Below are 15,733 nucleotides of genomic sequence, written 5' to 3' on the forward strand. Positions count from 1 at the left end.
AGAAAAGAGTGGAGTGGGTTAGGGAACAAACGCGTGCTAAGGACATATTAGTAGAAATTAAGAAGAAGAAATGGACGTGTGCAGGGCATGTAATGCGAAGGCAAGATAACAGTTGGTCACTAAGGGTAACAGAGTGGATCCCTTGAGAAGGCAAGTGTTTCAGGGGGTGGCAGAAAGTTAGATGGGCAGATGAGACCAAGATGTTTGCGGGGATAAATTGGCAGCAGTTAATGCAGGACCTGGGTAATTGGAGATTAATGGGAGAGGCCTTTGCCCTGCTGTGGGCGTAGATAGGCTGGTGATGATGACGATGATGATATTTGAGGCAAAATATACGTAATTAATCGGCAGCACCCGCGTTCATTTAGTTAGAAACGCTCGTTGTGTTGGTTTTGCGATATAGTAAGTGAAAAAAAGTGGCAGTGCAATGCCGGTACGTGCATGAGGAAAAGTGAGCACAAAAATTGCACCATCTTCCCGTGGGGAACCATGAGGAGGATGCGAAGCATCATGGGGGCTCCGTGTAGGTTCCATTGTGTTGCCGTTATGTTGTTTCATTTATCGGAGCACGAATGGGATTGTAGTGTGAACCCCCATGTAGAGACAGCGAAGAGACCGACACCCGCGTTACCTGATCAAACACCTCCTGGTTCTCGCCTTTCTTTATTGCGTGCTCACGCTCCTACCCCGCTGCCCGCCCTCTTCATCCTCTTCTCTGGTGGAGCTGCAAGGCGCGTGGCGCTTCCCGCCACAGCTTTCCCACGAGAAATTCAACATCCTCCTCTAAAGTTTTCAGTTCGTCGTTTCTGTTGACGTTCAGCTTCACGTGCCTTCGTTGTACCAGTAGCTTCTTGACGTAGTTTGAATGAGTGAAGGACAAAAGGCGCGTTCGTAGCACATGCTCCCGTCCCGGTTTGTAGCACAGTGGGAAGAGCGCCATGTACCTCCCGTTGCGGCCAGAGAGTCGTGGGATCGAAACCGGGCTCCGCCTAACTATTTCTTTTTACAGTGGACTGCGCTGACGTCAGGCCAAACGCTGACGGGGCTGAAGAGACGCGCATGCGCAGTAGAGTGCGGACGGCGGACAACAACAAGGGAGGGAGGGACACAGCCCCGAGTATGAGATGCTTCCCATCTAAAAGAACAGAACTCCCGCTGTCACTGTTTTAGGCATGGGGCGTGCGAGCACTGCAAAGGCGGGAAATTTGAATTGCATTGGGTAGTAGCAGTGAGCGGATAATGGCACTACAGCCCATTATGGCAAATCACTGATTTGCACTTCTGACAGGTTTTACATCGAGTGGAACGGCTTTAATTTTTTCCATAGAAACACGCTCTTGGTAGCTATGCCCCCCAAGGATGCTACAAAGCGAAGCCTGGAGGAAGGTCTTGTAACTGCAGCAGTATGGGGAATCCGTATAAGGCGGATTGCCCACTCAAAATGATCGACGGATGTTCCCAGCAGTGATCGTGCATAGGAGATTTAGCATGTGTTAAGTTCTGTGATAGCTTACATCCTTCTGCGACCCTTGACCACTGCACTTCTCGTAGCCTTGCCCAGCAAATATCTTGGAACCTTGAGAATTGATTTCACAGCATGACCGTGGCACGGTTGTGGAAGCTCTGTAAATGGTACTGTTCGGTTCCAAGGAAAATTTCTGCACGTGAAAGTCTAAGTGGCTTGTTCAGTGTGTTCCATGCTGGTATTCATAGGCGCTGGGGTTCCAAACATTTTTTTTTTAACTTGGCGGGAGGTGAATATACTGAGTCATATGCAAAATTATTTCCGCCCGCCTGTTGGGACTGAGCCCCGTGCGAAAAGCAGAGGAGACATTTCTACTGTACAAAAGGAAACTCTGTACGGCTGGGAAGTTGTTCCTTTGCGGCCTCCTCAGGTTCAGCTTCTAAATGCTTTTCTTAGTCGCGAACAAGAGATGCAGTGAGTTGTCAGTGCATGTGCTTCTTAAAAGCGCGGTAAACTCTTGTAATTACTGAATACTGTGAAACGAAGATTACTCTCACTAGTACCAGTGGTTTTTCGTCAGAAACAAAGTGGGTGTGTGGAATGTAAAGTATATAAGGGAACGACCTTTTAAATACTTTTATTGATTCCCGCAGCTAACTAATGCACACTGGGTTGATGATTGGCTGCATCAACAACAACCAAAGATTTGTACACAAACAATCACGTAATCCACACTCTTACTCTCACGTAAAACTCCAAGGAATTCGTCAAAACACAAGCACACCAATAATAAAATCCAACCAACTAAAAACAACTCAGAGTGCTCTCCATCGACCCTCGGGCGGCCTCTCTAAGGTATTGTCAGAGACCTTCAGTGGTATTGTCCATGCGATGTATGCCTATTATGACCAACGCTGACAAAATTCCTGTCATTGTCAACATGGCGCGCGAATTACAAAGGGAGCTGGTACTCCCTCGTCGCATATCTCCGTTGTCATGGCGACACTCTAGACCCATAACGAATTTGAACTTCACTGCGTACCTTGGACTATGCAACTTCCTCAGAAGGGGCGGCGTACCTTTCTCTATTCATATCTGGCTCCAGGAATGACCTTGCAGTGAGCTTAACCTCAGATTGCACCCGCGCTTTGCATGCTCTGTTGCGGTAATTATTATTGCGATAACTAGAGAGGCATTCTGCCGGCATCTCAAGGCACTCTCTGCACTCGACGTCTCCATTTTTGATGCACTCGTCAAATCGAACAATGTCTGAAGCATCTAAGTGTTTTTCACACACACTCGTGTGCGGTGAGTCAAAACTAAATCCGTGAACTTCTTTCCGGGGAATGGCATGTTTCATCTTGCGCACAGCTTAACGACAGCAGGAAAGTGAAATAGCAACGCTTTCTCATCGTTTCCTTTGCTTCCAGAGTGGCAGCCGGGAACGCAGCTAGTTAACAGCGTGACCGTTCACAGAACACAGAACACTTTTCAGTACTCATAAAATAATTGGTTCATTTTAGTGGTACACGACAGGCAAAGCAAATGAGCCGTGCTAATGCTGCGCTTTACTGCCCTCTGACCACTTTCCCGCTGCCCTACGATCAGCGACAGCACAGTGGCGCGGCCTCCTTGGACAGTGCACGATGCTCTCCCATAGCGTGACGGCAAAGTTTAATGACCAGAAAAGCATTGAAGGACTCTGCTTGCACCTACTGTGGTCTTTTGCTGGCACTGAAAAGCTGCAGTCATGACAGTGTTACTCTAATCTGTAACTCTAATGCTTGGCTCTGGTTATGGGAAACACGCCATGTACTATATGCGGTTTTTCAAAAAATTAAGCAACTTGAGTTTACACGCGTCCGATGCATTTTATTTTGCATTTGCCACCAGCACAGACATGGGGAACATTCGCAATGGCTAATACACCGTCACTTTCAGAAAGCATAAAGCCTCTAGTATACACGGCTTGCACATCACATCACCACAGCCCTTTCTAGCGCACTGCTACAGAATGTACAACCGAGCAAGTTGGCATTGGTGCATGGCTACTAACAGTGCGCATAGACAAGAGCCGCAGGACAGCACTTACCCTGTTTCTTCTTTCTTTGTCCTTCATCTGTGCACACTGTTATAGTAGTCATGGTGCCAATCTCAGCTTTCGCTGCTTGTTTGAGATGAGAGTGGTATATAAGATTACAGCCTTGTTCAGCCCATGCGCATGCACCAACATGGCAGCCACAGTGACATTAGTGAGCTATCTACATGACAGGGAATGGTCTTCCTGTTTTTTGTTTTGTTTTGTTTTTTATAGAGCAAACAATCAAGTGTGTTTGTTGTTCACATGGCACTTTGCTGTTCAACTGGCAGCCACCCTAAATGTGTAAATCATACTGTGTGGGTTTGTGAGGACGTTTATCTCCCAAATTATGTGTTCAGGGGTGGAAGTACTGCGCCATTTGTGCCACGCTGCGCCAATCCACTTTTCCTGCTCCATCCTACTCCAAAAGGCAGTAATACCCTGAAGCTGCTCCCAAGCGATGCCGCAAAGTGGGAGGACATTTAGGCCAGTCGCATTTCACAGGGAACAGTGGGGACTGATTTGTTCTGTTGTCATTTATGACGATGGCGCTCCGGCTGACTTCCTAGAGGACTAACGCGCTGAGTCACTTGTCACCATTTCCTGGTCTCGAAATGGTGGCGTGGTTTCCCGGGACTTGGGAGTGAACCTGGGGTGCAGGCAGTAGGCAGACTTTGCCCCTAAATGCGGCTTCACTGCACCGCGCGCTGCACCTTGATGCATGCATCGTCAACAGCAGTCGCTTACATCTTACCGCTTTGTGCCAAATGTAAAAAATTATATAATTTTGCTGTTTAAGCGGACCTTTACCATTTTATCTTACCGCGAGTGCACTTGCCATTCCAAAAGGTAAATGCCGCCGTGCCGTGTCGAACAGGATGAGATGACACTAGCGCGACGGAAACTTCTGACAACCTGGCACCTATCTTCAACCCTAACAAGAGCAATTTGAATTTTTTGTGTTTACAAGAAATAAAAAAATTGCAAGCTAATGATGTTTGGCTCTAGAAATCTGCTCCCAGAAAGACTTGTACTGCTCCAAAACTCCCCTTTTATGCTCAAAAGCTGCTTCAAAACAGCATTATTTCTGCCCACTGAACTGCTTTGAAAGGCACAGGCCCACTTCCACCCCTGTGTGTTGCCTGCTGTGAAATTTGTGGCTGTTTTCTGCAAAAACATATGCCAGATTAACTGAAGGTATGCATGTGTGGCAGATGCAGTATTTAATGTTACTTGAATGACTCCGCTTCTGCTTGTACCGGTGGAAGCACATTTTTGTGTGGCCCATAGAAGCCATTCAATTCCTCTTCCTGTCACTTTTTTTTCTTCTTGCTTTTTCCACCGAAGCTGTTCTTTATTTAGCCTGGGTCGCCTTCAATGTATAAGCTTTGCTAGTACTCTTTTAGCGACCGTGGTGGTTGGGTGACTTACTGCTCGGTGCTGCATGGTGTACAGGTGGGTGACGTGAACCTGGAGAACGTGACCCACGAGGAAGCGGTGGCGACGCTGAAGAACACGGGCGACCACGTGATCCTGACGGTGGTCAAGAGCCAGCCCTTCTCCTTCATCAACCACTCCCTGCCCCCTCCACCTCCACCCCCAGTGCAGGAAACGCGCCTCGGAACACCCCCCCGTGAGTTACCTCCACCCCTCTGCTCACTCTTTCCCCACTTTACTTCTCGTATCGGACACGGTGCGTACACCCCAATCTGCAGAGATGCCCACAGTGGGTTCAAGTTATCCAAGCCGTCGGGCAGGGATGGCTCTCCCCAAGCGTGTGCAATCAATGTGAGGGGGGAAGAAAGACGTAACCGTTACAGAGCACTTACCGGCTGCTACCTTGACCTATCCGGGCAGCGCAGGCACTCGACACCAGTTATAACGGTGCAAGACATCAGAGCTCTGTATGGTAGTCAACTCTGGCTGTAGCCAGCAAAGACCAAAACTGACCGGGTAACCAGTATCAACTCCAATCACCTGCACATGCAAGGAGTGCAAAGTCAGGGGGTCAGGGCATGTAAAAAGGGACTGACAGGGCACGTTCTGTTCTCTCACATGAATGGGAACAACAGCGGTCGCTCTGTAAAAGCCGAAGACTGAAAAAAAAAAGATTGGCGCAGCTTGCAGTGGTGGTGGAAGGCTAGAAAAACAGCAGAGCTGGCAGCCCTTCTCCCTTCGTCGGAGAGCCGGCTGTTGCACCTCACATGGGTTTCTGAGCTTGCCGCTGGAAGTTCTCCATCACTGGCAGGTCCGGATCGTTTTGTCTGCAGGCTTTCTCATTTCTCCCAGAGTGGACGGCCTTAGCACATGCTAGAACCCACGGCAACTGGCTTCGTGAACTCGCCGTCTGGAGCGCGAATTAGGTGTCGATGCATGGTGGGGCACGGATGACGACAGCCCAGTTTCAGGCTTCGAAAAGGGTGCTTCGTTTGCAAGTGGAACTTGCTTACCCTGTGTTTGACAGCCTGGGCCGATCCAGCCATGTTTGAACCTTGAAACCGGGCTGCAGAAAGTTGACGTCGCTAACTCCCAAGGCAGCTCAGCTTTCCAGCCCCCCCCCCCCTTTACCCACCAATTTTTTTCAAGGAGAGGGTAATTTCAGGGCCCTGATGTCAACTTTGCTGCCTGTGGAGAGTTCCAAACACAGAGCTGAAGCATCATACGATAGCTTGCTCACTCAATAAAACACAAATCACTCGTGAAATGTACTGTTCAGTCAATGGTAGGTGGCCCAACAGCCACAATCGCTTCATTACGCCACAAGAAGACGTACAGGGAGCACAATTTGTCCCTGTTGGCACTCATGCATTCACATGGGGCACTTTGGTCAGGCCAAGGACACCTGAAAAAATAATAAACTGTAGAAACAGTCTCAGCACATTTCACTTGCAAAAATATTTTTACAGGTAAGATAGCCAGCAAACAAGCACAACGAAAGACACAACAGATAAACATTCCCCCACAGCATGCACAAAATGAAATACCCACAGAGAAACAATGGATAAAAAACTGAAAACTACCCTGGGCATTCTAAGAACGCTCAAGTATGAGCTAACATGTGACGCGAGGTAGATGAATGTTGAGGCCGCGAGGCAACTGGTGGCATGAAGTGAAAATGCCAAAAGAAAATAAAGGACATTTTGGGAACATCCAAGAAAAAAACTAACGTCCAGCTTCTCCCCTTATCCTCCACAGAAAAGGTGAAACATCGGGGGCCGAAAGGCACTGGCGACATGATGCAAAAAAGCCAAGGGAAAATTAAAATGACTTGATTTGTCCACTCAAGACAGCTGTAACCCTCCACCAGCTTGAATCCTGTTGATGTGGGGAAACCAACACAAAAATGAAAAAATAAACCCCACCAGACTGCAGCTGCACTGCCTGAGCTTCCACAACGGTCCTAAACTTTGAAGAGTGTAAAAGTTTAGGTGCATCGTACATTGTCACATGTCGCAAACAAAGTGTCTTGCTGAAACATTTTTGTCACAGTAGCAGGCGAAAGTGGGTGGTGCATTGATAAATTGACTCGCGCTGCGTAGCTTTCAAGGGTTCAAAACGCTGTTTCAATCTTGCTCCTTAATAATTACAAATGAGTTAAATAGGTCCATGAAGACAAAGAAACAACACATTTGCCAAGCCTAGCTCGAACTGGCAAAACTTTGCTCCTAAGAGTGTGAGGAAGAAAAATGAGTAGCACATTCTTTTGCCTACAGTGTTTCCATTAAATCTGTCTTTATACATGATGCTACCCACAGAAGGCTGGCAGCTAAACAATTGGAATGAGACACTTCTTTGTACAACTGTATTAAAAGTAAGCACTTTGTCACTCTCACAACGGGCTGGAACCCGCCGCGGTGGCTCAGTGGCTAAGGCATTGTGCTGCTGAGCACGAGGTCGCGGGTTCCATTCCTGGCCGTGGCGGCCGCTTTTCTGATGGATCTGAAAAGCAAGAACGCCCATGTGTACGAGATTTCGGCGCACGTTAAAGATCCCCAGGTGGTCAAAATTAATTCTGAGCCCTCCGCCACGGTGCATCTCATCACCTGCGCTGCGTCGGCCTGTTAAACCCTACAATCGATGAATCAATCATAACGGGCTGGAGGCATACGCGATCCAACTGGCTCACTTGGGAACGCCACAGACGAAAACTTGTTAGCAAAGATTGATGTGCCCATGCAGGGTTCTTAAATGGGAAAGTCTTGGAGTCAGGCTGGGTGACCTTGCAGTGGTGAATGTTGGTAGAGGTTGTACGTATGCAGAGTCCAAAAACGGTTTGACTCACTGGATGTGCTTGGTTGCCCTAGAGGGAGGTCATTAGACCCCGGATTCAACTCTGGTGGAGTGTAGTGGTGGGGTTTCAAGTCGGCAGTGTGAACGGGGCCAGCCACTGGTTTCCCTATTTTGGGGATCCTTCAACTCATGGATGAGCAGAAAGAACTGTCTCTCCGTTTGGTGAGGCCCCACTCATAGAGTTTCATACAAATAACTATAGGGGAAACTGGCGCTAGTGTCAATGCGAACATGGCAGCTGCGCTTACGCTTCAATGGGAATGATGGGTAGTTCTGGAACCGGATTGTGTAGGATCAAAACGGACCTATGACTGCGCAGTGTTTTTTGACAAAAAACTCTTATTGCCCGGTTCTCCGTTTGTAAATTACATGACGAACAAGAAAGTTAGTGACCAAAAACTGGTTTTGTATGAAATAAAACTGCGCGTTTAAATAAACAGCAGACGCGGATTCGAGGAGGTTTGTAGAGACCCGCCGCGGTGGCTCAGTGGCTAAGGCGTTGCGCTGCTGCGCACAAGGTCGCGGGTTCGATTCCCGGCCGCGGCAAAAACGCAAAAACGCCCGTGTGTACGAGATTTCGGCGCACGATAAAGATCCCCAGGTGGTCAAAATTAATCCGGAGCCCTCCACTACGGCGCGCCTCATCGCCTGCGTTGCGTCGGCGCGTTAAACCCTACAATCAATCAATCAATCAATCGAGGTTTGTAGAGCAGGTTTGCCATTTGCCGCCAGCTACAGCAGGACTGAGACTTCTTTAAAAACTATTTGTATAAAAGTTTCAGCGCTTGTAGCTTGTAATACTAAGAAAAGTTTTGTGCTCATGAAAAAAAGAAACCGATTACATTTGGAGAAATTATTCTTGCCTGAATTAGTGACATTCATCAAGCTGCGTTCCTATTAGCCACCGGTGCTGCTGTTCTACGCCGTAGGAGCCGGCGTTCGCACGAAAGGTGTGGCTGTTCCAAGCGATTCGCAACCGTCGTCAGCTTTGACAATACATTGCTCTGCTGAATGAGCAGCGCCGCAACTCCTAATTCGCAGACAACTTTGCCGCTGTTACGATTGAGCCCACCATTGGGCTTCGTTTCAATACTCCTCGGCTGTGCGGCGAAGCCTCCACTACGTGCGCTTTTCAGACAAGCCCCACCGTGTCGGTGACTCATGTTTTCACGTTTCGACAAGCCCGAGTCGGATGCTTCACTTTCGGCGCGTTTCAAACTTCGACAGTTGCCGGCGAGGCGCGTCGAGACTTGCCCAAGGACACGAAAGCCCCGCGTTCGCAGCGGAGTCCTCCTCTCTCCCCTCTCTCAGACTCAGCGTGCGCCGCTGCTACCGACTGCTCACGAACTCTGGAAAGAGTGTTATGTGTGTTTGTGACGTTTGTGGCATGTGCACAATCTAGAGGGAACGCTTGTTTTGATCGTTAGCACTTTGGGTTAGAATACGACCCCTCCAAGCACTATAACTCATCCTTGTTTGAGCAGTGAATCCATGTTGTCACTCTGCTCGAGTCCTGTACTGTAACCTCGCCCGTCGGGGCATTGTTCTTTGGCTTCGGCTCATCTCTCGCTATATGAAGTAAACAGTTACATTAGCCTACGGCTTCTGGACTTCACGGCTGCAACAGCAGCTGGCCGCTCGCTTTACACCACGCTATCAAACGTATGTCGGAGGCGACGGAGCTCGGCTCGGGTCGGCCTTCCCGTACACAGCAAACGGGTTGTCAGCGGTGGGATGACAACGGTCGCAACACTGCACAGAGTGCCATCATTTATGTTTTCGTGCTCGCTGTGCGGCAATGAATTGATAACCCGCCCAATTCGCCACTCTGGTTATAAAACATTCCACTCAGGGCGGCGTCAGTGCACACGAGGCATGCAGTTCAAGGAGAAACGTATTTTTGATCGCTTCTCCCAACACCCCGTGTTGGCAAATGCGTACTTGTAAATCAAAAATGAAAACGAAACTGCCTGAAATCCATAGCAAGTTCCACAAGCCATCGAGCGCCAATCCGAATCCAGAACTAACCATCATGCCCATTGAGGCGTACGATCAAAGCGCCAAATTCCTCTCTAGTTGTTATTGTATGAAACTCTATGGCCCCACCCACTTAGGACTGCACCGGAAAACCCTTTGCCGGTGCCGCTAGTGCATGGTTGCGTTTAAGCACAAGGTCACAGCCTGATAGGAGATGTTATGGTGACTCTTGTCGGGCTGGGCCTTTTGCTGGGCTCGAGCTACACGAATGTTTTCCACGCCCTATCAAGGGCAAGGGTCAGCAAGTCGCAAAGTTTCGACGTGCACAAGGAATAAACGATGGGCACGTTGTCTACCCTATTCTAGTGCTGCGTGGCAATTGTCAGCAGGTTGGCCAGGTGTCTCCCAAAAGTATGAGATACGAGTGAGAACCCTGTAGTGTGGCTCTGAGATGTCCAAACTACGAACACGAGCACGTTTTTGTGGTTGGGCTAATCCTCTTGGCTCACAGCAAAAGCTTAGGTCATTGATTTCATGCTGTAAACCAGCGGTATGTCAGATTAGACTGGGGGTGGTAGGGCTACATGGGGAGATGGCCAATCTGAAGCGATGAACTCATCTTATGAAACAGCCGGGCAGTGCAATAGGAGGCATTGTTTGTAATTCAACACCCGAGAAAGCCTAAGTGCAGGAATAGATACGTATACCTCCATTTAAGTTATTCAGCACAGCTTAGGCTGTCACCTTCATGCAGTGGAAACAATTCCACCCATTTTGTAAAGTGATTTATCACTACCAACAAGTGCTGATAGCCATGCTTGTCTCTGGGAAAAGCTGCCGTCAAGTTGCAGGCAGATATTTGCCATAGCCGCTGGCTGTCGATCGGCGTCATCAGCCCCATTGGACGGCCACCACACCATTTGATGGGCTGATGAACATGAGAAGACCAGCTGTAGTGAAAAGTGTCCCACCTTATGCCACACCAGGGGTGGAATTCTCATGTTTGGTCCCTTTTGTGTCCATTTCAGAAGTGTCCCTTTTGAGCGAGTCTTGATTAGCTAAAAGCGAACAACCGTATGTGACGTAATGCAAGGCTCCTCGGAGCAGGTGATTTGAATTTCGAAAAGATGAAGGTCAATCGTGAATTTTCCAGTTATCGCCTTGTTGTTGGCTAGCCGGCGGAACAGGTGGTCGAGGGGTAATGTAGACACGTTCAAAATGCCTACAGAAGCATTTACACCTCTCGAAGATCACTTTGCTTCGAGGTCTGGGACGAACTTGGCCAGCTGCAGCACGGGCTCAGTGTCGAGGACCATGTGATATGCGCCCTTTGTTTCTTCACTACCGGAGGCTTTCACTCAGTGATCGCGAGTTGGCAAACAATCTCACTGTCGCAGCTCCCTCCGTGAGCCAGAGTATATCCACGCTGTCGCCATCACGCAGTGAAATGAACGGTCCTCTGCAAGCTCAATAGATGTCGCGCAGACGACCACGATTACACAAGTACCCGGCATGACATGTACAACCGTTTATTGATACTTAACGATTAAACATACCAGTTTAGCGTTCGCAGGTTTCACGCGCAACAGGCACATCGTCAAGAAACGAAGATCCTCACCACTTACAAATTTTTTCACTTGTAGAGCACAACAAAAATGTCAACGGCAAAACGATCAAACCAGAAAAGATCACGTCAGCATGCCGAAAGTGCATCCATGCCTAGATACGTAACGGGAGGATTATTTTGATGCGCGGTCATTGTCACTGATCTTTAAAGGGAGACCAAGTGCAAAAAAAAAAAAAAAAAAACTTTACTGTCAAAGGAAACAGCTGGCTGCAACTGCCATCTTTGGACGTTCGTCCTCTTGCGGTTACAGCTTTCAACATCGTCACAAAAAAATCTCATCGCGGCATCGTGGTTAGATTTTCAAAACGCGTTCAAATAAACACACGAAAGATAGTTTTACATGGTTTCAGTTTGTTAAAGTGTGTTTGCAAAAATAGTTACGTTGTTATCAATGTCCCCTCTGCTTAATAACTGGAAGTACGTCACGATGAAAGGGACGAAAAACGGACGTTCTCAAAACGGACAATTACGACAATACCGCCCTAGGTGAGAGTGCGACTGATTTTTGAAAAGAATTTCAATGCATTCACATGCTCGGCCAGTGGTTTTTCATGTACATAACATAGTAGTGTGCATCTCGGACATTTTGGGATTACGACCTGGAATGGGTCAACGGCCTCATCGTCAGTAGCAGCATATTCAGCACAAGATTACCATGTTGTAGCAGGGGAGTATCCTTAGGGAGTATCTTCAGAGTATCCTCAGGAGCGTCATGGTGCTCCACCACCTGGAGGTGGCTGAGAACTTTTTGGCAAAAAATGCCGATGATTACTATACTCCCTAATGCGAAATTTGTGCGCAGCGCGAACTGCAGTCTCCTCGGTTACAGCACATAGCTGCTGCGTCTCAGAAAGTGTTTGCAGGATGAGCGAACGCACGGTGGCGCGTGCTACTTTGCTGTTATCTCGCAGCGCATCACCGCTGCCGAGTATGTTGTTGTAAATCGTGTTTGAACCTCCCATGCAAATATCAGCGATGGTAAGCCTCTGCGTTGGCAGCGTAAACTGCGTCTCGGGAAGTGATCGCAATCTGTGTCTCAGAAAGGGACCGCGAACAGCATCTCAGGAAGTGAACGTGTCATCGCAGTGCGTCACCACCGCCCAGCATGTCTCACTGCCTCCCCCTTGCACTTTCACCATGCGTCATTCAGTATCTCGTGTCGCTTTGGCATACCGCCTTCCCCCACACACTTTCACCACACTTTCCTCCAATTTCTTTCTGTCTACTGTTCTTCCTTCGTTCACTCGGTAACGAGGTCAACACCGTTTTCAAACTGCACTAGTGGGAGCCAAAGTGCTGCACACTAAAAGAACAGTACTGCTGGTCCTGGAAAAGCGCTTCCCTGCTGGATGTGATCCAGGTCTACCCTTAGTTGGAGACCAATCTTTTGCCTGAACCTCCTGCGTCAGGGCACAGGGCCATTTAGATTTGGGCGACCCCCTTGGCACACAAACGTTGCTGGCATGCCAGCTTAGACACACCGGGCAAAAGCAGCAAGTTCGGTGTTATCGGTGCGGGGCAAGATGCGAACAGGTTTGCTCTTCGGGGTATAAGTTGCGCTGGCCTCCACAAAAGAGGACCCCAGACTAGCTGCAGGTGGTGACAGTGCACCAATGACATTTTCCTGCACTGTTGTGCACAATAGTCCGAAAATGGGCTTCGCCACGGCTGCCTGCATTTGCATGTGAAGCATTGTTGCTGGCATCAGCCAAGATGAAGAGCAGGGTGCACGAAAGCACATTGATGACCATGTTGGTTCTCCTCTTCCAATACTTCACGAAAAAATTGTAAGGCTGTATGGAGAAGGGCGTGGTGTACCAACAGTCTTCTAGGGCTCTCGGAGTCGCATAAGCCAAGTGAGTGCACTGTGGTCTGTTTGCACCACAAATTTGGTCGCGTGTGAATAATGATCGAATTTCCGCACCACATACATGAAAGTGCGGCACTCTTTCTCCAAAACTGTGTAGTTCTTTTCTGTGGGGAGAAGGGATTTGCTGGCAGAAGCCAGTGGGTGCAGCACACTGTCGTTTTCCTGGAGGAGGACAGCCCCAATCTCAGGTCGCTTGCTTCAGTGTGGCTGAGAAACTCCTGGTTCAGGTTGAGCAGCCTGAGATGCGCTGTCTCATCAATAGCACGTGACTGGATGTGAAATGCACATTCCTGCTCAGGGCCCTAATGGCGTTCAACAGATTCCCCCTCCAACAGCAACGTTAGAGGACCCTGGTATTTAACACACAGTGAAACAAATGACGAATAGAAAGTGGCCATTCGTGGAAAGTGGTACAGATATACAGGGCCACTGATATCTGTGGACGCAGGAAAGTCTAGGACAGCTCAGAGCTTCCCTGCCATTTGGTTTGGTGGAGCTGTAACTCTGCATGAACCCAAGAAGTTGAATTTGGTTTTGCTTTCGCAAAAAGTCTTTGGTGACAGGTGAACTGCGCCTTGACCTGAGTTCTAGCTCTGTTTGGATGCCTCATATGTTGCTGATCGCAAGTTCCCCTGTATCAACTCAATTGCAGGCAGCAAGTAAGCATCTTTCCGAGTGAGTACATTTAGCGTACGGTAGTTGACGCAGGAGCGAAAACTGTCATCGTTTTTCTCTACCGAGACACCAGGGGATGCCCTGGGTCTGCCTGAGCGCCGCACAACTTTGATCACAAGCAACTTGTCCAGCGCACCGCCACTTGGCATGGCCAGTCGGCTTGAGGTCATAAGAAGCACATCTCCTGTCTTGATCCTGTGGTGTACCAGATCGGTGCAACTGTGCAGATCGGCAGAAAGCTTTGCAAATCGATATTCTCCTTCCACTCCAGTCCAACCACATCAGAGATAAACGAATCAAATACCTCATCCCTCTCAGCCCCGTGCTTACTACACAAGAAACTAGATGCAGTGACTTCCGTTGGCCAAAAAAATTCCCTGGCATGCGGCCCCTTGCACAGAATTGAAGCTTCCTTCACAATAGCAAAAGTCGTCCGGGGTTGGCACAGGCGAGCTAGCAAAGAAAGGGAGTACCACGAGTCTCAACAGTGAAGGAGCATAAATGCGGTTCTATAGCCACCATTCACAATATTAGTCATGATACTGGGCAGCCGAAAAATATCGCAACCGAGAGTCACAGGGACACTCGGCCGTGGCAGGTGGGCCAAGAAAAATCTCCTTGTACGCCCATCCCACCGAACTGTCTAGTACCTTTCGGCGGCACCTATGCGGCACAACACCTCTGGCAAGGCTGGAAACAGCTCTAAACACCCTCTGCTGAACAGAATTTTGTTGTAACAGGGTCAACATTTCATCCCTGATTAAAGGAGCACGTTGTCCTGTGTCCAACAATGCCAGAAATTTCTGGCCCACAATGACAGTAGTGATGAATAGAGCCACTAAATAAGCTGCGTTTAAGCTCATCTAGTGGCTCTAGGGATGAACACTGCAGGCACGCCAGCAGGACAATCTGGGTGGCTTACAGAGGGTGTCAAAATTACTTTGGCCGAGCATGCTTTCCTATTTGCCTGGTGTGTTGCATACCCCAACTGCATGGGTGGGCGGGTACAGTTTGTATGGTATGTGGCCCCCTTCATTGCCACAAAAACAGTGCAGTCCAATACGGGTGCATCCACGATGGGCTTCTCTTGGCACATCTCCTCCTGCCAATCGACTAACAGGGCAGTTGAGGCACTGCAGCATTGCTTGAAGTCAAATGCAATCCCTTGCGTGATCATTAGGCCAATGCTCAACACTGGCTGAGCAACATCCGTAAATGTGCGGGTCTAAGGCGCACTTGCTGATTCCCCCGCATACCTGTGGGGAAACTCCCTTCCGTGCACAGGGAGTTTGAGAGCCTCACTTGCAGGAAGAGGAAGGTGATACACGAGACGAGCGAGTGTACATATGCTTAGCCACAGTGGCCAGCTCCTCTGAGTTGGGAAACCAAGTTTTCACGCTAGTACTATATTCCAAAAGTAAGGTGGGACCACCTGATAACCATTTTGACTTGTTTTTCATTCAAGGCTGTCAATACGGCAATTTGGTGAAGGTGCTTTTGGTCACGCAATAGCGTGTGTGACCAAAAGCGTGTGTGACCAAAAGCGTGTGTACACAGTTCAAACTCGTGCTGCGTCCTACAGTGGCAGTCTATGGGGAGAAATTAACAACGGATTGTCGCCCCTGAGCTCCGCAAGCGTAATGGCTCGTGACAGGACAGCCCATGGCAGACACGACACGAGTGGCCATATCACTGTTGCCAAGCCCCATGGCTGTCCGACAGTGCATGAGAGACTCAAAGAAATTGGTT

At 48.9% G+C, this 15,733-nt stretch overlaps 1 protein-coding gene across 3 annotated transcripts in view; it reads left to right on the top strand.

Moving 5' to 3' along the window:
* The window catches only part of LOC144169291 (uncharacterized), a 183,371-nt gene that overhangs the window by 14,164 nt on the left and 153,474 nt on the right, over positions 1-15,733 (top strand). For all 3 annotated transcript variants that reach the window (XM_077698368.1, XM_077698370.1, XM_077698371.1), the window contains exon 6: positions 5,001-5,178. In XM_077698368.1, the coding sequence (XP_077554494.1) occupies positions 5,001-5,178 (178 nt within the window). The remainder of the gene's footprint in view (positions 1-5,000; positions 5,179-15,733) is intronic.

The sequence above is a fragment of the Haemaphysalis longicornis genome, unplaced genomic scaffold (genome assembly GCF_048455015.1).
Source record: "Haemaphysalis longicornis isolate Haplotype H1 unplaced genomic scaffold, Haemaphysalis longicornis Haplotype H1 scaffold_2, whole genome shotgun sequence".
In the NCBI taxonomy this organism is placed as follows: domain Eukaryota; kingdom Metazoa; phylum Arthropoda; class Arachnida; order Ixodida; family Ixodidae; genus Haemaphysalis; species Haemaphysalis longicornis.